At 43.4% G+C, this 26,859-nt stretch overlaps 1 protein-coding gene across 1 annotated transcript in view; it reads right to left on the bottom strand.

Annotated features, from left to right (window-relative positions):
- Positions 1 to 1,903: 1,903 nt before the first annotated feature.
- The window catches only part of MRPL38 (mitochondrial ribosomal protein L38), a 70,079-nt gene continuing 45,123 nt past the window's right edge, over positions 1,904 to 26,859 (bottom strand). Inside the window, exons 4-9 of the mRNA XM_077459369.1 lie at positions 15,053 to 15,261; positions 14,897 to 14,969; positions 14,709 to 14,754; positions 14,458 to 14,616; positions 7,748 to 7,884; positions 1,904 to 2,118 (exon numbers count right to left, since the gene is read on the bottom strand). Of these exons, the coding sequence (XP_077315495.1) occupies positions 1,982 to 2,118; positions 7,748 to 7,884; positions 14,458 to 14,616; positions 14,709 to 14,754; positions 14,897 to 14,969; positions 15,053 to 15,261 (761 nt within the window). The 3' untranslated portion in view covers positions 1,904 to 1,981. The remainder of the gene's footprint in view (positions 2,119 to 7,747; positions 7,885 to 14,457; positions 14,617 to 14,708; positions 14,755 to 14,896; positions 14,970 to 15,052; positions 15,262 to 26,859) is intronic.

Genomic DNA, 26,859 nt, shown 5'->3' with positions numbered 1-26,859 from the left:
GTATAAATGACAATGGTCCCAAAAATGTGTAAAAAATGTCCGACGTGTCTCCATAATGGTCGCAGTCACGATAAAAATCGTAGATCGCTGTCATTACTAGTAAAAAAAAAATTATTAATAAAAATGCCATAAAACTATCCCCTATTTTGTAAACACTATAACTTTTGCGCAAACCAATCAATAAACGCTTATTGTGATTTTGTTTTTTAACAAAAACATGTAGAAGAATACATATCGACTTAAACTGAGGAAAATATATGTTTTTTATATATATTTGGGGGATATTTATTATAGCAAAATGTAAAGAATAATGCGTTTTTTTCAAAATTGTCAATTTTTTTATTTATAGCGCAAAAAATAAAAACCGCAGGGGTGATCAAATACCACCAAAAGAAAGCTCTATTTGTGGGGAAAAAAAGGACAGCAATTTTGTTTGGAAGCCACGTCGCACAACCGTGCAATTGTCAGTTAAAGCGACACAGTGCCAAATCGCAAAAAGGGCTCTGGTCAGGAAGAGGGTACAATCTTCCGGGGCTGAAGTGGTTAAATGTTTATGTATGTTTGGTTTTCACCATTTTGCAAAAAGGCATAATGTAAAAATTACAAATATTTGTTGTTTATTTACTTAATACAGGTTAAGCTTTTATATTCAGTAGGGATTTTGTAAAATGTACTGCGTTTTTATCTGCGAATAATGATTTTAGTGCATTTTTAACTAAATAGTTTTGATAAATATTTGCACAAATATCATTGTGCCCTGAAAATCAGTAGCACCTTATTTGCATTCTACTGGTCACGTGCTTTCAGAAAATATATGGTTTGGGGGGTCTTTAACTAACTCTGAAAGCTGTAAGGGAAAAAAAAAAAAACGATGGAAAAATTGCAAAAATGGCCTGGCCACCTGAGTGTAAAAAATGGAGCACAGGGTCTGGCAACGAAAGGGTTAAAACACTTCTTAGCAAGAGAATAAAAACCAGTCTGTATAGCTCTAGTCTAAAAAGGGAAAATATGTATTTGATCTCTATTGCTTTGTAATGATGTTTTTGTACAGGCATAATCTTAGATCCACATTGATATCTGGTAACATAGTTTTAGAAGCTTTAGACCAGGGGTCGGTGGCACCTGTCCCGCCACCACTAATTGTCCGGGACCATCATTAATTCACGGACACCCGGCCCATGGAAATGTTTGCGAGAACCGTTGAAGTTAACTTTTTACATTAAACAGCAGGTGATTGGTTGCTGGGCGATTCCAACAACCAATCACTAGCCTGTTGATATAAAAAGTTAACTTCAGCAGTTCCTGCCCCCATCCAGCCCTGTGATACCAGCTGCTTTCTGCTGTGCTCTAAACCTGTGTAAGGTAGGAGAGTTATACCTACATAGAGAGCGTTTTTGTGTCTGTGGGGTGAGGTGCAGAGGACACTATGGGGGCAGAGGTCACTACATGTGGGGGAGGGGGGTTCAGGGACAGAGGACACTGCTTTGGGGGTCACAGGAAACTTGCTATGGGGGGAGGGGGCATAGGACACTATGGGAGTGATGTTAATGGGAACAGAGGACACTGCAATGGGGGACCCTATCACACCTGGGGACAGGAACCCCATCTCCAGACCATGCTGGCTGACGTCAGCCACCCTTGGGTGCCAGGATGGGGGATGGGGCAGTAAAATCGGAATCCCTAGCCACATACTCCCTCAGGGTGAACTGGCTTTGTATTAGTGAAGCACCCTAAAGTGAGGTAAATCTGTACTGTTATTATGACTATGTTAGGATTATTATCTTCATTTATTAGCAGGTGAATGCGTCCCTCCATGCATTTACATACATTGAATCCAGTCCTTAAGTGGAAAGAGGTTGCTGGCCCCGGCTTTAGAACATTAAAATAACAGAGTCATGGGACATGCAGAACAGCCATCATTTTATGAGTTATTGTGCATGGCATTACAAAAAAAAGTTATTCCCTGAGAACCATTTATGTATCAATAAACTCCATAGGTGGGTTCATCCGAGTTCCGGTATCTGTCCAAGTATCTAAGAGGCTGACCATGAGGAAATTTTTTCTGTGGCGGATGATATCTTGGTGGGAACTGGTGTTCGAAGATAGGTTCCTTCATATCTAATGGAAAAAATGAAAGTTTACATAATTAAAATGTAAAGTTCATTGCGAGGGCTCGTTTACACTTGCTTCAAAGTGTGGCATTGGACATGCTTTTTTAAAGCACTCTGAATGACAATCAAAGCACCCGTTACTAAATAAAATAGTAAGCTACAGTCCTGTTTACATGTTGTGTTTGCTTTGCTTCAAAAAGTATACTCCATCTCGCTTTCTTGGTGCTTCAAAGCATCTCCAAAGCCTCCATAGAAGTCTATGACAAAGCTCGTGAACAGCACCTGCAGCGTTCAAGAGGCTTTTATTCAGTGTGAGCTTTGCTTTGGAGATGTTGAAGGTATGAGATATTCCAGGATGCACTGGGAAACCAAAAAGGGAACTGGAAAGACTCCATCAGCAGTCACTTCTGGTTCACGTGCATTTATTCTGGAAGCTTCTGGTGCAGATGTCCCACCTGGTATGCAAAGAGGAGCAGCAGGAAGGTGAGCAAACTAGTAGATGGAACACATGGTGTGTAACATGGGAACGTTATAGCAGAAAGTGAGCATGGGCCAGAGAGAGGATTAAGCGGCACGGCATCAGCAGAGCTGGGGCCTACTACCGAGCGGGGGGGAAATCAGCAGAGCTGGGGCCTACTACCTAGGGCGGCACAGGTGTGTAGTGATTAGCACTCTCGCCTAGCAGTAAAAAAGGTCGCTGGTACGAATCCCAACCTTGACACTACCTGCCTGGAGTTTGCATGTTCTCACTGTGCCTACGTGGATTTCCTCCGGGTACTCCGGTTTCCTCCCACACTCCAGAGACATGCAGGTAGGTTAATTGGCCCTAGTATATGAATGGGGACCTTGGATTGTGGGCTCCTTGAGGGTAGGGACTGATGTGAGTGTGCAATGTACAGGGATAGGGACAATTGTAGACACTCAGGTTGAACTGGATGGACTGGTGTCTTTATTCAACCTCACTAACTATGTAACTATGTACCGAGCGGTGGATCACAAGAGCTGGAGCCTACTACTGAGCGGGGGGGATCACAAGAGCTGGGATTACTACTGAACAAGGGATCAGCAGAGCTGGGGGTTACTGTACAAAAAAAGTGGCAACCACCCCAAACTTTATTTGCAAAAAAAGGGAGAAAAAAGTTCTCCCAAGAAAGCCAATTAGGACACTATGATTGAATTAATAACTTTGCGCCGGAGGGCTGTCCTGGGACGTCCTTGACTTTCCGGGGTTATATCTGAATGATGCCTGTATCTACAGACATCATTCAGATATCTGCCTTTTCAGCCGGTGATTCCCTACACCATAAGAATGATCATAGCAGCTGTTCCGCCGCTTGATCATTCTTATGGGCAGCAGGAGGGGATGCCTCCCCCCTCCCTCCGGTGCTTCTACAGACTCAAATCGGACACAGGATCCACCGGCCCCGAATGGTGATCATAGAGATTATCAGCGGACCAGATGGTCACCGGAGTCTCTATGATCGTTCGGAGGTCGGATGTTATAACATCACGCCAGGCCTCTGCATATATAAAAAAAAAAAAAAAAAAAAAAAAAAAAAAAAAACAGCGCCGCCTTGGCTGGGAAGCTGTGATCGTTTAAAAAAATAAATAAATTATTTTAGGCTTCCCAGCCTAGAGGTGAGATGTGGGGTCTCATTGATCCCATATCTCACTGTAAAGAAGTCCGATCATGCCATATTCCTATTACAAAGGATGTTTACATTCCTTGTAATAGGAATAAAAGTGGTCAAAAAAAAAAAAAAAATTTAAAGTGTCAAACTAAAAAAATAAAAGTAAAATTAACAATAAAAAAATAAAATAATTTAAAGCGCCACTGTCCCTGTGAGCTCATATGCAGAAGCGAAGTGAGGTATTACCGCAAACGTTAGAGCAAGAGCAATAATTATAGAACTTCTCTGTAACTCAAAACATGTAACCAGTAAAAAAAAATTTCAAGCGCTGCCTATGGGGATTTTTAAGTACCAAAGTTTGGCGCCATTCCACAAGCGCGTGCAATTTTGAAGCATCTATTTACTCGGCGTATCTTCAGGTTTCACATTATGCAAAAAAATTGGGCTAACGTTACTGTTTTTTTTTTTTTTTTTAAGCATCACACTTTTTTTCTGAAAGGAACATGTTCGAAAAATTGCTGCTCAAATACCGTGCGAGATAAAAAGTTGCAATGACCACCATTGTATTCTCTAGGGTCTTTGCTAAAAAAAAACATATATAATATTTGGGGCTTCTAATTAATTTCCTAGCAAAAAAAATTATGAATTTTACATGTAGGAGAGAAATGTCAGAATTGGCCCGGGTGTGAAGTGGTTAATATTTTATTGTAGAAAAAAAACCCCACATAACAACAATTTAATGAAACAGTAATAAAGAAGCGGAGAAACGGGCTGCCTGTCAGACTTTCAAATCTTTACCGGGTGATCAGTGCTTGTAACTCTCCCACCGCACTGATCACCCTGACTGCCCAGGTATCGGGTGAAGTATCGGAGCATTTGCCCGAGTACAAGTACTCGGGCAAATGCTCAGAATCGGGACAACCCTACTGGCATCCAATCTATTGTTTTCCAAACTATATCTGGCCCTTGCACATGGGAGGGAAATGATCATCACTAACAAAAGATTTCCCAGCACACTTACCAACCAGCCTACAGAACAATCAAATTGGCCGCAACAGTTTATGTTAAAAACAGAGGGTTTTGTTTGCACACATTTGCAAATATATGCGTAAGCCACAGTGCCCACGCTAGGGGGCCCCTGTGCACACATCGTCCTAACTCTAAAATCTCCAGAGCCTCCATCGTAGGAACACATAAGAATAGATAGATTAAGGGCAGGTATGACTGGAGAGAGCCAACCAGTCTTTAAAGCAGAGGGATGCACTTGACGCCCAGCGAAACCACAATGGCAGCAAAGGCATCCCCAGTGCCCCTACACTCAAATTATCCAATTGTACAAAAAAGTGGCAACCATCTAAATCTATAACTGGCCTGTGCAGCAAGGGATCCACATGAATAAAGGTCTCGAATAGGACTTGCAGCGATGTGCAACTTGCAGGATTTTTTCTTCCCTATACATTAAATTACGCTGTCTGCTGAGGTCACAGAGCTGGTCCAGGCTTTGCAGGGTTCCCAACAATGTCAGGATCCACCCAGATACCTGCCAGTAAGCTGGCTGAGCCTCTCAGTGCGCCCCTGAGCCAGTCGTTCCCGTCCTCTTCACAGCTCTAGGTGAGCGTTGAAGAGGCATAGCACAGAACAGTGACTGGAAGTGATCACTCTCTGTTCAGAGTGGACCTGAGAATGATCAGCGGTCTATGATCGCCCTGTTCTCAGTGTAGAGTTGGCAGGGAACAGCTCAGATCAGTGCTGCAGCCATCTAAGTAAGTAGGTTTGCTTTTTTGGAACCCACACTACTCTTATTGTCAAGAAATGAAATAGCAAATAAAAACATATATAATAATTTAGCATAGACAATTGCGACACAAGTCATATTGTAATTGAATGTTATGAAAGATTACATTTCCTTTTCAATCTGTAACTGCTGTCATTTTCTGTAAAATTAAAATGCAATATGGCTACCTGGAGGTGTTTTGTACAAATAATGTCCTGATTGGCTCACTGATTTTCCCAGAAGTCTACACCAAGATACATGTCAGATTTTTGGCATCCCCTGCAACAATGTAATTTCTGGTAAGATGCTCCCAATAGGAAATCCGACCTAAGCCTGGGTTCGCACTGTAGCGAACAAAGACATTGCATGTGATTTGCACCCGCACTGCTGTGCCGATCACATGCGATGTATATGCAATGCAAGTTCAGCCATACAGTTGTATAGCTAAACTCGCATTGGGTGTGCATGAGGAAAATAAAAAGTTCCCTCCACTGGAATCGGATCGCATGGGTGTTCACATCCATGCAATCTGATTCCTGTCGGAAGCCAGTTTGCATTGCGATCTGTGAACTGATATGGGGGTGTCATTAACATTGTATTAACACCCACATCGGTTGGCAGAGGGCAGTGCGAACTGCCTGTGGGAGAGATGAGCGATTCCAGCGCCGGTTCCCGCCTCACTATAGTGTTAATCCAGGGTCAAGGGATGCAGATCCTGCAGTTTTCCTCAGAGCCCTATAGCTGCAGCAGCTGGTTGAAAATTCTGAAACCACTCCCATTAGACTAACTCAGGACAGGGACACAGAGGAACAAACAGCAATTTCTTCAGAATAACAAAAAGGTAGGAATCTGCAACAAAGTTTCTTAAAATCCTTGCAATGTACAATATATTTCCCAGAGGGGAATGTTTTTTTCTGAAAAAAAGTGGAGTTATGCTTGAACTTGAAAAGCCATTATCAGAATCACTTTGGCGGGAACACGCACAAAATGACACTCAACACATTAAAAATATGGGACGTGATTCATACAAAAAATAAATGGACATATAATTCACCCTTGATTTTTTAAAAAGGTCGTGGGGGGGGGGGGGGGGGGGGGGGGGATGGAACTGGATAAAAAAAAAGATAATGTACAGCTGAAAATAATTCAAGAGGAGAAAAATAAGCACTTTTTAAGAATTAAAACTTGATACAGAGTTAATGGTTATAGATGGATGGCGGTATCTCAAGTTAAGGCATTTTGTGTTGAAACTCCCCATCCAATAAGATATGGGGAAGAACAATATAGCCTGTATATATATAAAATAATATTAGCGAGGGATGATTTGGAGGTTCCGCCATACATCAAAAAAATGGGAAAATGAATTGGGGTCACGAAGCAATAAATACAATATTGATAAGATCATGGATTTAACCCACCGCTCTGCTGTAGATATAAAGATGGTAGAGATAAACTATAAGTGTCTGGCAAGGTGGTATGCGACACCAGACAAAATAAGTAAATTTCAACAGAAGAAATCCTCGGAGTGTAGGAGAGGGTATAAGGCAATAGGAACAATGGCTCACTGGTGGGACTGCCCATAATCAAAAAATATTGGAAGGAGGTTTTACAACTAATAAAGGAAAATACCAACAAAGAAATACCGGAAGATCCCTGGATATGCTTGTTCCATGGAGTGGATGGTTTGGTTAAACAATATAAAACAACTATAATTCCCCATTCTGATCAATGTACCGAAAAAGTCTTCTACCGAAAAAATGGCAGGAAGTGGACAGCCCTAAAAACCGGGATTGGATACTTGGTATAAATGAAATATACTACTTGGAGAGCTTGGACAATAGGTGGGAGGATGAAAAAGGGGTAGATTAAAAATATAAATGGGAAGGTTGGAAAATGTTTAAAAAGACGTGGAGATACGTTGAGGTAATAAGTCAATAATAGAAGGGGGTAATGATCGAAAAGGATGACAATAACAGTTAAAACAACTGTCCTCGGAGTTCACGGTAGGGTGTTGTGGGATGGGGGGAGGATGAATAAGGATAATGTTATGTATATTAAAGACATACGTAAACACGTGGTTTTGTGTGATGACATTTTATAAAATAAAGAATAAAAAAAAAAAAAAAAAAAAAAAGAACAAGAGGAGTAGCACAAAGATGTGAGCACACAATAGAGAAACAGTAGTACCTATGGTCAGCAGTGTCATGTGATGCCTTATATGCTCTACTTACTTAATAACTGATGAAACACTTGGGTGACACTTTCATCCCATCTGCACTGGAAGAAAGCCAGGCCTCCAGGAGTTATCTTCTGCTCATATTTCCTATAGAAATCCAAGGTCTTAAAAGTCCTCAGCTTCAGACTGTGACTGGGAAAAGAGTTCATTATTAGTTGGAGGCAAAGTGAATGTATAATGTTTTCTTCCCCCCTCTACAGATTAAAATAATTACACCCCAACGCCAGCCTATTTTTTTAGTATTGGATTGCAGTGGAAAGAGTTAAAGTACAACTTAAAATCCCTTGAATACCAAATCCAGCTTGGGTGGAGTCAGGCTCTTGTCCAAACATGCCTAAACTCATTCCCTGAGTGTAGTGCGCTGATCCCCCACTGTTCCTCCTCCCCAAGTCCTTCCAAGGGGCTTATGGGTGACATGTGGGATGGATCAAAAAAGAGGGCAATCGGGGATCAGCACACCAGACACCGCTTCTTTGTCCTCCTGACCACCAATTCCTTTATCTCGCTTTTCATACTACTGACCTCTATATGTTGCCCTACATCCTAATAACCCCTGTATGCCGCAATACATTCTATTGACCTCTGTACATTACCAGATATCCTACTGACTTCTGTACATGGTCCAACCTACTACTGACCCCTAAACACTGCCAAACCTGCTACTAACCCCTGGAAATTGTACAACTTACTTCTAGCACTAAGGCCAGCCTAAAACTAGTCAAACAAGTCAACCTACAATACCAATTTTTCTGCCTTCATGATTAACTCCAGCCTAAGACTTATGCAGGTGACCAACTATTCCCGAGATATGAAAAAATTGTGAATGAAAGTAAATGTTGAGTTTCTCCCTGCAGCTACCTTTTAACGTAAGCCAAGTTTAGATTTTTTTAATGAAATTTGTTTTAGTATATTTTTCAAAGTTTTCGACATGCTAGCTTTGCTTTTAATTAGGGGCTTGCTAGTTAAAAAACAAAAACAAAAATCGGGTGCTGTGCTGCACTCCAGTGATCTTTAATATCTTCTATGTTGTCCAGGAAGATCTCCACATCTCTGCCTACCCTGCATACCCTACAGCTGGGAAAGCTTGGCTTATGAATTAACAAAATAAATCATTTTGTTGTCCCACGGCACCCTACTTGTAAAGGTAATTTTCCCTGTTCAAGCCACTGTTGCCTGATGCCATGGCTGAAACACAGAGCTAAACTGGAGGCAAGCCAATACAGAGAACATGCAGCATGCCTAAATGTACCCATTTAGCAAGCGGCCAATGGTGGCAGTAATGAACCCGATGTGTGTGTAAAATCAGTATAGAGAAAGACAGGGCAGACATGTAATGTCCTTTCTCCCACACGAAAAAACTGCACCCATAGCAGTTGCCCTCCTGCCCCCTCTCTCGCACACAAATTACATGAGAGACAACTCTCAATTTCTGGAGCCGTGCAGCATTGTTGCCACACCATTACAGGAAATTACGCTAGCTGTACTTCACTGACAGATGCAACAGGTATTTGTGGGGTTTTGTACAGATACATTTATAATTAACCACTTCCCACCCAGCCACTGCACATAAACTGCCGGGTGGGAACTCCGTCCTGAGTGGACATTCCCGAACGTCCTTCAGAAGGAGTGGGATCGCGCGGACGTGCTCCCGATGCGCGTGTGTCCCCCGCACAAGACACAACTTGGAACGTCAGGAGAGCAATGTGATTTGCCCTCCTGATCTGCACGATGGCTGTGTCTAATCACAGCCATCGTACTGTAAACAGATGGGGGAGGGGTAGCATCTGACGGGATCGCGCCGCTGTGTGCCCACGCATCAAGGCAATCCCGATCTGCCTGTGCCCCCCAGAGACAGGAGAGAAGTACAACATAGGATGGCTCTGTGATTGGCCCTCCTGATCACATGACGACTGTGTCCACTCACAGTTGTTATGTAATGTCAATAGAGAGAGTGGTTGTAACTGCTCTCAACTCTTCCTCTCACACAGAGCCTGTCAGTGAGGAGAGGAAGAGAGATCTGTGCTGCAGCCGGGAGATCAGTGAGGTTTATAGCGGTCTACCCACTGATCACCCAGCTAGTGTCCCCAAAACGCAGTGTCCCCAAAACAGTGAAAACACCTGTCATACAGTGAACATCTGTCCCGCCATCAGGCACATCTACCGCCCGCCATCTTGCACAGCTGCCACCATCTGGCACATCTGTCGCTCGACATCTGACACATCTGCCCTCCAACATGACGAAAAGATCTTACAGCCCAGAGAAGGCTCTCCAGATACTCCAGAGTATGTTGGACGAGAGTAGCAGGGAACTCGCTCTGTCAGACTCGGATAGCGACTATGAGTCAGTGGAAAGCAGTGGCTCCGAGATGGAAACCAAGGAATAAATGAGCAGGCGCAGACATCCACCAGCAGTGCAGCACTCCAGGGCATCCATCAGCAGCGCAGCGCTCCAGGATGATATGCAGGCATCCACCAGCAGAGCAGCACTCCAGAGCATCCAACAGCAGCGCAGCACTCCAGGATAGGCAGGCATCCACCAGCAGTTCTGCAATCGCCCTAGATAGGCCAGATGCTAGCAACTAGAGTCTCCCACTTTTCTGCCATTTGTACCAAAAGAAGACTGTGGCCTGTGGGACAGCACGGACCATCCGCAAAGGCACAGAGATTGGTCGCCAAGCAATTGAAACAGGATGAAATGGCCAGTATGCGGACTGAAGAGGTACTAGCACTGAAGTGGAGAGATAAAGAGATGTCTACATACTTTCCACAATGCATGATGACACCTTGGTGGAACTGCAGAGAAGAAAAGGCCCCATCCAGAAGCCAAAATGTATCCATGAGTATAACCTATACATGGGGGGGTGGATATGAATGACCAGATTATGCAGCCCTACTTGGCCACCAGGAGATCACCGTTTTGGTACAAGAAAGTCGCCATTTATTTGATGCAACTAGCCCTGTTTAATTCATATATTATTTTTTCTAAGTGCACCCAAAGTTCCCTAACCTATCCATCGGTGACGTTGTCACAGCCCTTCTCTATCCCCATGGCCAAGTCCCTCAACTAATTCACTCCGATTCATTAGTCAGACTCCATGAAAATCACTTTCCCGAAATCCTCCCTCTTACCCAAACAGGTCGCAAACCCCCCAAAAATGTTGTGTGTGTTCAAGTAGAGGAAGACACCCGATACTACTGTTCTCAATGTCCCTCCCAGCCAGGCCTCTGTATTGGAACATGCTATCGGAGCCATCATACTGCACTACACTATTAGTAAAGTGAAGATGATTTTTTTTTCCAGTTTCCACTATCTGCCATTTCTGTGAATGACCCGGACTGTTAACAACTATGCCTCTGCCAAACATGTTTCTGCTTTCAACGTGAATTGACCTTGGCCTGTTAAATGACCATGCTTTTTGCCTGCCTCCTGAATTGATCATTTGCCCTGCCGCTGTACAGCACAGGGGTCTCACATATGTGAGGGGCTCCAGAAAAGGTTTTCGAGTGGAGAAAACATTTTTCTCAGGGATTTTACGTTTTCTCGGATTAGGGTCTGGAGACTCGGAGGCTTCATAGAGATTTGGGTGGGAAGAAGCCTCTACCCCTGTCCTCAGGTCTTACCTGACCAAGGCCCAATGTACAAAGTGCTGCCTGCTGCCACCTGAACTTGTCATGCCTCTGCCTGCCACCTGACCTGACCATGCCTTTGCCTGCCACCTGAACTGGCCATGCCTATGCCTGTTAGCTGAACTGCCTGCTAAATCTTGGACTGTACTGAACTATGTTCATACTTTTCTATATCTGTCTGCTGCCTAGACAATTCCTGGACATTTCCTTTGGCTGTCTGGATAAATGCTTTGACTGCTCTGGAACGGTATTCCTGCCTGCTAAAACCACAGGTGAGCTTTTTTTTGCCCTTTGCTCAGCAGAATGTATTTTGGGGTGTAATACTTGGTGTGTACATGCTATGTGTTAGAATCCTGAAGGTGCTACTTGCATGTCTGTATGTGGCCAAGTAGTGGAAAAGCCTCACACATGGGGTATCGCCATACTCCGGACGAGTAGCAAAATGTATTTTAAGGTGTAATTTTTGCTATGTACATGCTATGTGTTAGAAAGATCTTCTAAATTGACAACTTTGTGAGAAAGAAATAGGTTTTCATTTTCTTTCCACATTTTCCAAAAACTTGGGGTGTAATTGCAATTATGTCTGCACCGTGTGTGAGAAATAACTTGTAAATATGACAATTTAGTGAATATATATATATATATATATATTTCTTAATTTTCCAAAGCATTGTGGGGGAAAAAATTGCAACTTCAAAAAATTCACTATGCCTCTTACTAAATACCTCAGACTGTCTTCTTTCCAAAAAGGGGTCATTTGGGGGGTTATTGTACTGTCCTGACATTTTAGGGCCTCAAGAAATTAGATAGGCTTTGGTACATTTTCAATAATGCGTAGCATGGCTTGTAGACTCTATAACGTTCACACAAACCAATGATCATACACTTATCAGGATTTTTTTTTACCAAAGACATGTAGTAGAATACATTTTGGGCTAAATTTTCGACAAAATTCAATTTTTTTTTTGGTTTCTTTTAAAAGAGAATGTAGAAAATGTTTTTTTTTTTTTTTCAAAATATTCACTCCTTTTTTGCTTATATCACAAAAAAATTAAATCAAGTGGTGAATAAATACCACCAAAAGAAAGCTCTATTTGTGTGAACAAAATGATACAAATTTCATTTGGGTACAGTGTAGCATGACTGAGTAATTGTCATTCAAAGTGAGAGAGCATTGAAAGCTGAAAATTGGTCTGGCAAGGAAGGGGGTGAAAGTGCCCAGTGTTGAGGTGGTTAAAGTGGTTATAAACCTTTACATATACCCAGTGAAGCGACTGGTCTCAGGTAATACACAGAGAAAAAAAAAAAAAAAATCCTCCTACATACGTTGTACCCGTTTGTCTACAGTCTTCTCTACATCTGTTCAAAATGCTGAATTTTAAAGCTTGTCTGAGCTGTCAGAAAATAAGGGATGCAGAGAGCTGAAGTTTGACTCTGCAGAGCTCAGTGAGGAGAGCTTTGGGAGCTGATTAGCAGGCAGAGACACACAGCACAAAATAAACAGAGTTGAGGCTGTCAATCTGCTGCGTGTCCCATATTTCTCTTGGTGTCAGGAAAACTCAGAAGTGATTTACGCTGTTAGCAGAGGAACGGGGCAGCAGACAGAAACAACACCTAGTGCGCTTAATTGAGAGTATGCAGTATATATGCTTTGTTCATATTTAATGTCTGAGGTTTACAGCAGTACATATTTTTAAATGGGGGCTATAGTTCGACTAACATTTCTACCAGGTTTGCATTTCTGACTGTGACCACGTTTTTTTGTCCATGTGGCACCTGTACAAGACAAAGCGTGTAGTTGTCACAGGAAAATAAAATCACAGACAACAAAAAGTATTGCCAAAAATTATAACCTCACACCACTAAAAATGTGTTTTTGTCCCTGTTCGAGAGATTTCCCATGACTGTCTGTCTTGAGAGGAAGTGTAGGGATGGGATATAAAAATCTGGCAATAAAAATCTGACTTTGGCCGCGTACACACGGGCGGACTGTCTGACGGACTTGGTCCGCTGAAACGTGTTTCAGCGGACAATCCGCTCGTGTGTGGGCTTCAGCGGACTTTTTCAGCGGACAGTCTGGCGGACTAAGTCTTTCGGAATTTCCATAATATTGTCCGTCCAAACTTGGTTTTAGCGGACAGTCCGCTCGTGAGTAGGCTAGTTCGACGGACTAAGTATGGCGCATGCTCAGAAAGGATTTACACGGCCGAAGGTTGCATTGCAGTGTATTGGACGTCGAATTTCTAGTCCCGTCGTACGTGCCGTACACGTCATCGCGCAAGCTTTCAGCGGACTGTCTGTTCGTCGTGTGTGGTCAAGTCCGTTCATTCAAAAGTAGGACGGACTGTCTGTCGGATTGTCTGACGGACTTAGTTGGACGGATAGTCCGCCCGTGTGTACGCGGCCTTAAGCAAAAAAAAAAAAAAAAAAAAAGTTGACGGATGGGCTCTAATTGTATTCATTTGAGGAGCAGAGTCTGCGTTGCTTTAAAACACGCAAAATTCTACTTTTGTAAACAAAAAAATTGTCACGATCCTGAAACAATTTACTTGACAACATGTCTTAGACTGTAGGAGGAAACCTGCAAAAACCCATGCAGTGATCTCATTAGAATCAAACACCTTATTAATGTCAGGCAGTAGTTATGCTACCCACATACAGTAAACTACAAGCATCCAACATCAGCTTCTCAAGGGCCTCACTTTATGACTGTGATGTTCAGGGGCTTAAATCACGGGTATTGCTAGGTTGTACAGGGCATGGATTAACCAACTGTGAAGAGATGCATGTATAGGTATTCTGTAACCCAACGTGAACATCACTCCCTCCCACCCCCCATTCTCTTTCCTCTACCATCCTTTCGCCTCTTCTCTGTCCCACCAATACTTCTTGACATTGATAAATGAATAATGCATTGCAAGACAGTCTTTCATCCTACTATTTAGCCTTTTTTAGTGTTAAAATAGAAGTTTTACACTTCTTATCCAACACAAGGCTGTACAGCACAGAGTAGATTTCCTCACACCCCCTACAGACAAGTCTCTCCAATCTTCACTTCCCTCAACACTCCAGACTTACCATGGGTTTGGTCGCATCTCCTCTCTATAATCAATGCGTTCTTCTTGCTTAAACAAGATGAATATGTATCTATGGTAACCAGTGCCATTAGCAGGGAATGCAGGAAAGTAGTGACAGATCTCCTCTCCAGAAAGGACTTGGTTCCCAGGAATGTTTCCCCTGAAAGAAACAGTCATTAATTCACAAATGGGGGAGAACCAAACACAGAATAATAGCTTCATTACTTTACAGCATATGGCAAGAGTACTTACACCAGCCAGTGCACATATTCTGAGCCTGTATCCCTCAGGTGGCCATCTAAAAACATAACACAGAGTGGAGAGAATTAAAGAGCAGCAGTTTTACATTAATTATCAGAGGCAGACAAAGACAGGAGTTATTCTTTACTGGTCACCCAACAAAATATATAAAAGGCTTTTATCTATAGTGTTAAACAAACCTGGATTTGTAAAAAGAAGTGTCCACAAAGAGTCTTCCTGTGCGTCAAATGTCACCTCTGGAGCTACTGTGGCCTGAAGAAACAAATAAAGGTTATCAGCACTAATAGTATTATGTTAGCCCCCAGAACTAAAAACATTAATAGGGAGACACTTACCTCAGATGGAGTCACCAAATTTCCATAATAGACAGGCATAACTGTGTCATGTTCTGAATTATATTGGATATGAAGAGCAACTCTAGGAACAAAGGTGGCATCTCCAAAGAGATCTTTATATACTCCATAATGTTCAGCCACTCTCTGGATGTGATGTGGGCCACACGTTTGCTCCCATTCTGCTCGAACTTCATCCAGGGGTATGTGCACTATTGGTTGAACAAATACAGTGGGATTGTGGAAACTGGTTCATTTATGTTTTTTTTTTTAAAGTTATCTATTGGGTGTTAGCTTCAGCATCATAAAGGGATAGTCCACTCAAAGCCCTTTGTTTCTGTTTCAATTAAATCTCAGCGGTTTAAATCGCTCAATACTTTCATATGCATTTTGAGACCTAGCATTGAGTTCTATTTATGCAAGTTCTCAATGCCACCCACTTGCCTTGGTTATTACAAGCCAGATCTCACACCTATTCAACGTTAAGCCCTGGTTCACACCAGTGCGATTTCAGATGTGACATGCAATTTACAAATGGCACCTGAAGTTACATCTAATGTATTTATATTGCATTGTCTTAATTAATGTGAATTGAAGGAGTGCAATTTAAAAAATAGTTGCTGCACTATATTTTTCACGATTTCATGTACGACTTGCATTGACATGTGTACATGAAATAGCAAAGATGTCGGCAAGTCGCAGATGAAATCGAACAGTCCTGTGGCTTTGCAATCGTGCTGAAGTAGCATGATTTCAAAGCCGTATTCAGTGCGAACGGGGGCCGATTGTCCATTTTAGAGACTATGGCCAGTTTCTGACTGAACAATCAGCATCTACCCATTATCATAATATTGGTATAGTGAGTGGACTAACCCTTTAAATTGGAACTACAGTCAAAAAGTTAAAATTTGCTACATCAATGGGAACATTGTGCCTAAGTTCTATCCTGAAAAAATAGGATTTTTACTTCATACTTACCTGTAAAATCCCTTTCTTTGAGTACATCATGGGGCACAGAGTCAGGCTAATATTCATTACCTGCTTGGTTATACTTCATTAGGTGAATGGACCCTGGTAGACTAAATGTCTTAGGACAGGAAGTAATCCCCTATATAACCCCTCCCATACAGGAAGCACTACAGTTTTATAGCAAGCACTGAATCCTCAAAAAAGTGGGGAGGGATCTCTGCGTCCCATGATGTACTCAAAGAAAAGGATTTCACAGGTGTGACGTAAAAATCATATTTTCTTTTTCATACATCATGGGACACATCATGAGTTAGGCTAATATTCATTACTTGGTGGGACGTCCCAGAGGAATAGCCTTAAGAGGAGAGAGACACCCTGCCAAACAATAGCCATCAGAAATTAAATGGCAGCTCGCAGTACACTGCGGCCGAAAGTCGAATCCTCGCCTACTCGAACATCCACTTTATAAAATTTTGTGAACGTATGCATTGAAGACCAGGTGGCAGCCTTACAAATCGAAACCACAGATACCTGATGGCGAAAAGCCCAGGAGGTTCCCACACCACTGTGTACAATGAGCTCTCATCCTAAAGGGAGGAGCTTTACGTTTAAGACCGTAGGCCTGAATGACCAATTGATGGACCCAATAGGCATTGGAAGCTGCCTGCCTCTTCTTAAGTCCTTTTGGTAAAAAAAAAAAAAAAAAAGTGTTCCTCGGATCTCCGCAGATCTAGACAAATAAACCCTGACTGCCCGACAATGTCCAAAGAATGCAGTCGTCTCTCTTCCGCTGAACGAAACAGAGAGGAAAAAAGGCAAAATAACGTTCTGATTTAAATGAAAGGCCGACGCCACCTGTGGCAAAAAGGATGGAACAGGTCGAAGGATCAATTAGGGTTCTCTGCATGAAAGGGCTGCCAACTCTGACACCCTTCTAGCCGAGGTGATAGCCATCAGGAAGGCTAGCTTGCGTGACAGCAAGTCTAATGGAATTTCCTTAATAGGTTAAAATGGTTGTTTCTGTAACACAGACAGCAGACAGTTCAGGTCCCAAGGACACATAGGTGACCTATGTGGGGGGAAGCAAGTGATTTGCCCCCTGCATAAAGGTTCGGATCAGTAAATGGGAGGCTTAAGGCCTTTGGAAGAATACTGATAGTGCCGAAACTTGACCTCTGATTGTACTCGAAACCAATTTTATTTCCACAGCTGATTGTAGAAAAGAAAGAATTCTCCCAATCACATATTTCCGAGGATGCCATTTTCTGGCTTCACACCAAGCAAAACAAGTCTTCCAGACTTTATGATAAATCTTCCCAGTGACAGCTTTTCTAGCATTCACTAGAGTAGACACCACTGGTCCCGACATGCCATGGTCCTTTAACACCCTGGCTTCAATAGCCATGCCATTTAAATTTAGTAGGGGTGCACCGAATAGGTTTTTTGGTGCCAAAACCGATAGCAAAAATGAAAAATACCAATACCTAAACAGCACCGATACCGAAAATGGCTTTTTTTATATACTAAACTAAAAATTACTTGATATATAAAATTGTGTTATATTCCTTCATTCATTATAGTATTCATATTCAAATTAATCATTAATGTTATGAATAAAAGACTAGTACAATCCAGTAATGTAAATAAAGTATTTTAATAAAAAGCAACCCAAATAAATTGGACAGTGGACACATAAAAGAAAATAAAATACAAAATTATAATAAATTAAAGTAACTACAGCATATCCTGCAGTGCAGACAGTAGTCAGTGCACACTGAACCATAACAACAAAATAAAATAAAAAAGCTAATAAAAAAACAGGCATAAAAAATAATAAATAACTAATATATAAATGCCTAAGACTAAGTCTAAGAAGACTATTTTTATTTTATTAATTTTCAACTTAAATCAGGACTAGTAATTCAGTTCTCTCTCCCTAAGGTGTCAGCAGCTGCATGTGCAATAAAAGTGTATGTATGTAGCTGTGGGTTACATACATAGTCATACAGTAGACCACACTGTGTTCCAGCCCTCGGGCATGAGCGAACACATCCTGAAACACAGACTAATCTACAGCCTGGTCAACAGCAGCGGTGCTCAGCCAATCACAACAAGCAATGTAGACTAGTCTGTGTTTGTGGAGGTCTCTGCTCATACCCGGAACACAGTGCGGTATAGTGTATAGTACTGAAGTATGCAGACAGCCACAGATACAGAACATAGAGTTTTGCACATGCAGCGGGCTGACAGCTTAGGGAGAGACAATGACTGACAGAGTTTGGCCCAACAACAAACTATGTATAACTAAAGTCCCATACACACAGATTTTCTGCAGATTTTTGTCTTAAGATTTACCAAAACCATGTAGTGCAAGAGCCTGCCTGATTGCATATAAATTAAAACTCCTAAGGTTTGACCTCATATTATATAGTTTTGGTAAATATGAAGGAAAAAAAAAATCAGCAGAAAATCTGATAGTGTGTATGGGGCTTTATTATAAAAAACATCTAAGCATAACATAAATATGGCAGAAGGCCGTTATTCTGTTTCACAGTTTCTGTAAAATATAAGTTTAACATATGCTAATGCTATAATAATTTATTTATTTATTTTAAACTTGAGAACTAGTAATTTTTCCCCCCAAGTTCTATCCCTAAGGTGTCAGCAGCTGCATGTGTGATAAAAGTGTATGTATGTAGCTGCGAGTTACATACATAGTCATACAGTAGACCGCACTGTGTTCCGGCCCCCGGGTATGAGCGGAGACTTCCCGAAACACAGACTAGTCTACAGCAGTGGTGCTCAGCGAATCACAGCAAGCAATGTAGACTATTTTAGTCTGTTTCTGGAAGTCTCCGCCCATATCCGGAACACAGTGCAGTATAGTGCATAATACTAGAGTATGTAGACAGCCACAGAACATACCGTTTTGCATTTGCACATGCAGTGGGCTGACAGCTTACGGAGAGAGACATAGTTTGACCCAACGGCAACAAACTATGTATGTGCAGTAGTTCAAAAGCTGGAGTTCTCTCTTAAATTGAAGAAGTGCAAAAAACTGTAGAAGAACTACAATAAACATCAATTGGCACAACTAGACAATTGGAACATACTGATAGTCAGTCATACTATGTTGTATGTTCCAATTGTCCAACAGCACACTCCAATACCAATTAATTTACTATGTTCAACATGGTAAATGAATTAGTCTATGCTATGGATTTATAAATCTATTTCAGTAAAAGTGGCAGGTTTTGCTTTGAGAACAAAAGTTGTTCAGCTTTCTTACAGGAGAGATATTTCTCTTCTCATCAAGAATGAGATGCTACACTGAATAGTCTCTCAATCTCTGTACTGGTGCTTGGGGCAAATAAATATCTGCGTGTAATCTGTGCAAGCAAAGGAAAATGTTGTTTGTTGATGTGCCAGTACTCAAGGGGATTGTCGCTTCTGGTGATAGTCTGTTCAGCTAAATAATCGTTCAGCTGCACTTGTTGTGGCACTGCTATGGACTGGGGTGCATTCATGTAAAATTTCATCAAACATATACGATATGGAGAGAGCATGTTCCTCTTCACTTGTATGCAACCGTTTCTTATCACTTTCCTCTGTGCTACACCTCAAAACTCCTTCACCAGATGCTTCCACCACCTCCATTTGTGCCTGTATCATTTCCTGTGCACACTGCTTTTTCTCAACAGTGAAATAATACTCTTTAAACCGAGGATCTAGAACTGCTGCAATGCAGTACAGAGGGTTGGACTCTGTCTTTAAACCGGTTGGTAACGGCCTCCAGTAGGAGTGGTTTTAGCCCTTTTTACGCCATGATCTCTTTTCCTAGAAGATGCTTCATTGCATCTTCTTCAGAAATGGAATCATTAGTTGAGCTTATTTCTAGAGGTCGACCGATATATCGGCCGATATTTGCCGTTTTTTAAATAATAGGCATCGGCCGATTGTGCTGATAAAAAGCGAATATAGAACTGCAGCGGGACTTTGAAATTACTTCTGTAAGAAGTCAGTGTAAGTTGCCTGAGTCCTCATAGGAACACTTTCCTCCTCTCTGGGCAGACTGCCAAGAAAAGAACTAAATGATACAATGTTTACACTTGAATGAATGAAGTCATCTCTGTGTGTAGAAGTTCCCAGTTTAACCATTTAAAGACTAAATCTTTTCTGACACTTGTTGCTTACAAGTAAAAATCCTGTATTTTCTGCCAGAAAATCACTTAGACCCCCCAAAAATTATATATATTTTTTTAGCAGAGATCCTAGGGAATAAAATAGCGGTTGTTGCAATATTTTATGTCACACGGCATTTGCACAGAGGTCTTTCAAATGCATTTTTTTGGGAAAAAAATACACTATTTAAAAATAAAATAAAACAGTAAAGTTAGCCCATTTTTTTTTTTTCGTCCAAAAGTTTTGACTACCTGTTTTTATTTAATACATAGGTTTTTTTTTTTTTTTATCTAAATCATACATACAAGTAAACTGATTGGAGGTTTGTTTTGTTTAATAAATGTTTAAATGTAAGAAATTTTCTGTATCACTTATGAAGGCTGCTTTCACACTGGAGCGTTGATGGTAAAACGCAAGTTTTAGCGGCTCTTTACCATCATTTTAGCGGTGCTATTTGGCTGCTAGTGGGGCACATATAACCCAGCTAGCGGCCAAGGAAGAGGTTAAATGCGCCCATGAAGCACTGCTGCCAAATCGCATTGCATGAGCTTCGGCAGTGGTGCCCATTCATATCAATGGGCAGGAGTGGTGGAGGAGCGGTATACACCACTCCAAACGTGCTGCTTGCAGGACTTTTTTTTAAGATCCTGCCAGCGCATCGCCTCAGTGTGAAAGCACTCTGTCTTTCACACAGACTGCAGGGGAGTCATTTTGCAGGCACTTTACAGGCGCTATTTTTAGCCCAAAAGCGCCTGAAAAACGCCCCAATGGGAAAGGTGTGTTAGATCAAGGGGGATTAAAAAAAATAATAATAATAATAAATAAAAAAGGAAAAAAATAAATAAATAAAATAAAAATCGGCCTAACATATCGGCCCAAAAAAATCGGCATCATATATCGGCCGCCATGATTTCTAAATATCGGCATCGGCCAGAGAAAAACCCATATCGGTCGACCTCTACTTATTTCTTTTGTGAATTGTTCAAATGGGGATAGAAGAGACAAACTATTTTCAACTAATATCCACTGATGTGCGCGCAATGTTGCCGGCAGCTCGTAATCTGCAATGTATGCAGCTAAAACATGCTTTTTTTTCAAAAAGACTTTGCAGAATATAGTTGGTGCTGTTCCAACGAGTGGCTACATCTTGCTGCAGTCGTTTTGGTGGCATTCCAAACTGTATCTACAAAGCTTGTAATCTGGAATAAGCAAGCAGAGAATACTTAAAGTGACCCACAATTTTTCTTCCTTTTTTTTTTTATTTTTTTTATTTAAAGAATGCTGAATATACAGATATAAACGGTAGATGACAAGACAATCATCTGTAACTTTCAATAGATAGTCCCACAAACCTCTGCGACTCTAAGTATACAGTTATGACCATCCATCTAAACATGCTTGTCACCCTAGTAGCTGTGACTAAAAGATTTTAACTATAATTATCTAGGATTGCAACCAGAGCAAGCAAGGCCATCATTTGTCTGAGAGGGGATATCAAGGTATCCGGAACACTCCGCCTAGTAACCTGCGCTGCATATGTGCTATCATCGTGAATGGAAACCCCCCAGGGGGGAAGGCTAGTCTTGCGCAGTCGATCAGATCACTAGACGGCCTGAATTAAGCAACTGGGACTAGTCTTCTTCATCTTACTTAGGCTTTGGCGCTCACTCCTCAAGATATGGGAGTGGCGCTAATCTGGGGTAATGCATTCTAGAGTATTTTCACTTTTAGGGGAAAGAAAGATGGGCGACACCTGTGGTGTCTTGTGAGGGAAAAGAAGTAGCAGAGAGAAAGGGGAGTAAGGGTGGGGGCGTAAGCGGGGAGGGGGTGAGGATGAAGCACCAATGGGGGGGGGGCGCCGACCCAAGGCCCAATCCTGCAAAAGACTGCCCTTCTAAGTGTAGGACTTGTAATTGTCTGAGTATCTAAACAGATCCCATTGCATCCACCGCGCACCATGTTCCTCCTCTCTCTCCCCCAAAGCAGCCGTAAGGCGTTCCATCCGCTGTATGTCACTGATCCTAGCAAACCACTGTGTTACTGTCGGAGGGGACCGTTGCTTCCACATACTTGGAATACACGCCCTGGCCGCATTCAAGAGGTGCTTCAGCAGGGATTTGCGGTAGCGCTTACTGGACTTTGGGGTGAGGTTCAGTAGTATTGCCGCTGGGTTGTCCTTGAGATCCACTTCAGTGAGTTTGTGGATGATTCCCAGCACCTGCCACCAGAAGGGCGTCAGCACTTCACATTCCCAGAAGATGTGGAGTATCGTGCCAGTCTGAGTGCCACATCTCCAACATAGAGGACTGTGTCCCGGGAATATAGAGGCTAACACAGAGGGGTCCTATACCAGCGCGTAAGTACCTTGTAGGAGATCTCTTGGTATTTGCTACAAAGGGAGGACTTGTGCGCAAAAAAGAGGATTCTATTTTTTTGATCTGTTGTAAACTGGACCTTGAGGTCTCTCTCCCACTTCCTCAGATACGGGGGATCGTCTAAGGAGGAGTTGGTCTGCAAGATACTGTATGAGTTGGACAAGGATTTCCGTACCGGATCCTCTCCCAGACACAGTTCCTCAAAGGGTGTAAGCGGTCTGCGGAAGCTCCCATTTACCGGCAGGGATCTGAGAAAGTGCGAAAGTTGTAAGAGCCTCCAACCCCCCAGGCCGGATAAGCCAAAGCTAGGATATATATTTGAAAGGTCGCCCCAGTCTGATGGACCAGAAAACGAGGAGGCTCTAACTATGCGCTGCTCTGTGTGAAGCCTAAATGTCCGGTCAGAGAGACCAGGCCCAAAGTCTGGATGTCCAATTATAGGTGTCAGTGGAGAGGGAAAACTTGGCGTATTTGCAATTCTAAAGTATCTGTGAAGCTCCTGTAGAGTGGGTCCAATTAGCGGGTGGGGAGGGGAGAGATTGGGGGACCCAGCTCCACCCCACGGCAGGCCTTCAAGAGGAGACGTTACTGATTCTTGTTCTAGACTAATCCACAACTTGTGTGTTTTATGCCGACACCAGTCTACCACCCTGTTCATGTGGTCTGCCATGTAGTATAGGTCCGGGTCAGGAAGACCCAACCCCCCTCTGAGTTTTGGTCGGTGTAATAAGGAGCTTTTAAGCCGCGCTGGCTTGCCCTGCCATATATACTTAATGAAGATCGTGCGCAGTTTACGGAAGAAGGTCCGTGGAATCCTTACCGGTAGAGCCTGTAAGAGGTATAGCAATCTTGGCATGATGTTCATCTTTAATACGTTGCTTCTACCGAACCAGGAGATTGCCAAGCCCCTCCACCTCTCTAGGTCTAAGGCGAAGGTGTTCAGGAGAGGTTGGAAATTTAGTTGGTAGATGAGGTGCAATTCTGCGGGAATTCTGGTGCCTAAATATTTGATTGCCCGGTGCGACCACCTGAAGGGAAAGTTGTCACTTAAGGCAGCCCGGGAGCTAGGGGATAGGGAAACGTTCAGCGCTTCTGATTTCTGGAGGTTAATTTTAAAGTCCGAGAGCAACCCGTATTGGCGTAATTCTGCTAACAAGATTGGTATCAAGATGTGGGGATTTGAGATGTAAAACAACAGATCGTCTGCATAGGCTGCAATTTTGTGGTGGTATGCGCTCGTTTCAAGTACTTTAATATCCGGATTGAGCCTTACGTGTTGTAACAAAGGCTCTAAGGCGATTATGAACAGAAGTGGGGAAAGAGGGCATCCCTGCCTCGTCCCATTGCTGATCTTAAAAGGGTTGGAGGCTACCCCATTCACTCTGACTGTTGCGGAAGGACAAGAGTAAATCGCCGATACCCAGGACAGAATGGAGGCTGGCATTCCGAGGCGTCGCAGAGTGGCTAATAGGAAAGTCCAATTCACTCTATCAAACGCCTTTTCGGCGTCGGTCGACAAGAGGAGGAAAGGTATATTAAGGTGTTTGGCCCTAGCCACGACATTAATCGTCCTGATCGTGTTGTCCCGTGCCTCTCTGTTACGGATGAAGCCGACTTGGTCTAAAGGGATTATACGCTGGAGGACAGAGCCTATCCGTTCGGCCAGTATCTTAGTAAACAGTTTCAGGTCGCAATTTAACAGGGAAATAGGCCTATAGCTTGCACAGAGAAGCGGATCCATCTCTGGTTTTGGAATTACAGAGATGCTGTCCCGCCAGAACTGCTGCAAGCCAACATGAGCATCCAATATTGCGTTAAAGGCAGAGACGAAGTGGGTTGCTAACTGACTGTGGAAATTTTTGTAATAAGAGTTTGTGAAGCCATCGGGGCCAGGTGCCTTCCCCCTCTGAGCTCTAGCCAGCGCGTTTGTGAGTTCATCTGCGGTTATTGGCTGTGACAGTAGGTCCGCCTCTTCTTCATTGAGCGAGGGCAAGTCCGCCGCTTCCAAGTATGCCTCTATAGCTGCAAGGCTACTCTGGGGCCGATCTCCCGGGGGATGTGAATGTAGGTTATATAGTGCTTCGTAAAAAGCCCGGAAAGACTCCGCCATTTCCGCCGAGTCATAGATTTTAGTTCCCATGGAAGTAGACAGGGCCGGGATATAAGAAAGGTTACGTTGGGTAGGTATGGCGTTTGCTAAAGTTCTACTGCATTTATCTCCAAACTCATAAAAGGTTCTGCGTACCTTCCAAATGTTATTCCTGGAATGGAACAAGGAGTGCGCTCTGATCTGCTCACGGAGGGTAGTTACTTCCACCTCAAGATCCCTATCTGGCTGGGTTTTGTCGCGTTTTTCGCATTCGTGAAGCTTTAACAGCAGCTCCGCCAATGTTTTCTCTTTGGCCACTTTAAGCCTGTGGCCATGTTTTATGAATATGCCCCTTATGTAGCATTTGTGTGCTGACCAAATAGTTAGGGGATTAGGAACCGAGTCTTTGTTTCTCTCAAAGAAGAGTCCAAGCTCTCGCACAATGTCTGCCCTAACCTCTGGGTCCTGCATAAGGGATTCGCTTAGCCGCCATGTAGCCTTTGGTGCTGTGGGGCGCTGCATGGCTAGGGTTATGGAGATCGGGGCGTGATCTGAGAGCGCAATATGCCCAATCTGAGTCCCGGAGACTAGCAGGATCGTCGCATGGGAGACCAAGAAGAGGTCTATCCTGGAGTAGGAGCCATGAACTGGCGAGAAGAAGGTGTAATCCCTCTCTTGCGGATGAAGGATGCGCCAAATGTCTACCAAACGATATGAGTGCAACAGATCTCTAACTCGGTTTCGGGCTCTCTGGGAGAGGGCCGAAGTTCCTGTCGAGGAGTCCCTCCGAGGGTCAATGGTGAGGTTGAGATCTCCCCCTAGCACCAGTGTACCCTCTGAGAAGGAGGCCAGGGCGGTCAAGCATGATTCCAGCAACGGCAATTGGTCCACGTTCGGCAGATAGAGGTTCGCGAAGGTATAGGTCTGCGACTACAGTGTACCCTTAACAAAAAGGTATCTGCCGTCACTGTCGGCTTGGAGGTCTTTCAGCTGCCAGGGCAAAGTGTTGGCCAGGAGGATACTCGTGCCCTTCGATTTAGAGGAAGACGATGCACTGTGGTACACTGTTGGGAAGCGCCTACTGGTAAGTTTAGGGATCTTGTCTGCCCGAAAATGGGTCTCCTGCAAGAATACCACCTGTGGCCTTTGTCTCCAGAGGTCTGTGAGGCAGCTGGATCGTTTCTCTGGGACATTCAAGCCCTTCACATTCCAGGAAACTACTTTCAAAGACATCTCAGCCAGGGCAGGGCTGGGCCGGCGGGTTACCCCAGGCGCTGGGGCGGTAATTAGCGTGTAAGGGAAGGAAGGGAAGGGGGAGGGTTGGGGGAGCTGGAAAGAAGAGTTGGTGAAAGGCTTAAAGGGGGCCCAACTCTGGGAGGATAGAGAAAAGGAAGATAAGGGGGGAGAATTGGGAGAAAACTAAATCTCCAAACGGAGGATTACTGCCTATCGTGGCAGCAAAGGCCTAGTGTGGGGAGTGGTAGGGCACTTCTGGGGTCAGGCCCCTGGAGCACAGGGCTCCCCCAGTTACTCCAAATGTAGGCTAACTTTTCAGTGATCGCTTAGGATTAAGCCGCTACTCAATATGGACACAGCAACAGGAGGCTATACAATATATAACATTAACCATTAAACAGCATTTCAACTGAATTCTCTGAACAACCTCAGAAATATAACTTTCTTCAACCACCATAGTACATTCCTAACGGCATTATTAGGTGGGGAGACCGCCCGCCCCCAGGGGCTAGAGCCCAGTGGGAGCCAGCTGTGCCCCATCTCCAGAACCACATGCCCGAGTGTGTGACGTCTCAATGTGGACCAGCACCGTGTGCCATTCCATACATTTGTAAGAACAGTTAACAGCGTATAGGGCACACCCCAAGCTCAAAAAAAAAAAAAAAAAAAAAGGGAAAGGGGGGGGGGGGGGGGGTGGGGGGGCTAGGGGCCCGAGGCAGAACACCAACCATGGCGAGCTGTCTTCCCTGATTGGGCCGAGAGCCCCCGTCCTAGTAAAGCTGAGGGTATGTACCCCAACTCTTGTGCTAATGCCCTGTGCCAGCAGGAGGAGGGTCCCCACAAGCCACCCGGGCGGATCCCGATCAGGGGAACCCCAATCTAGTCTCCACCGGAATGTCCCGTAGAGGCACCCCCCAGCCCCAAGCACCAACAATGGGTGGTCTCCCAGCCTGGGCACA

Source organism: Lithobates pipiens, unplaced genomic scaffold (genome assembly GCF_037356315.1).
Source record: "Lithobates pipiens isolate NorthernLeopardFrog02 unplaced genomic scaffold, aLitPip1_a1.2 Scaffold_28, whole genome shotgun sequence".
Classification (NCBI taxonomy): domain Eukaryota; kingdom Metazoa; phylum Chordata; class Amphibia; order Anura; family Ranidae; genus Lithobates; species Lithobates pipiens.
The sequence above is the reverse complement of the archived record's forward strand: the minus strand, read 5'-3'. Positions and strand labels throughout refer to the sequence as shown.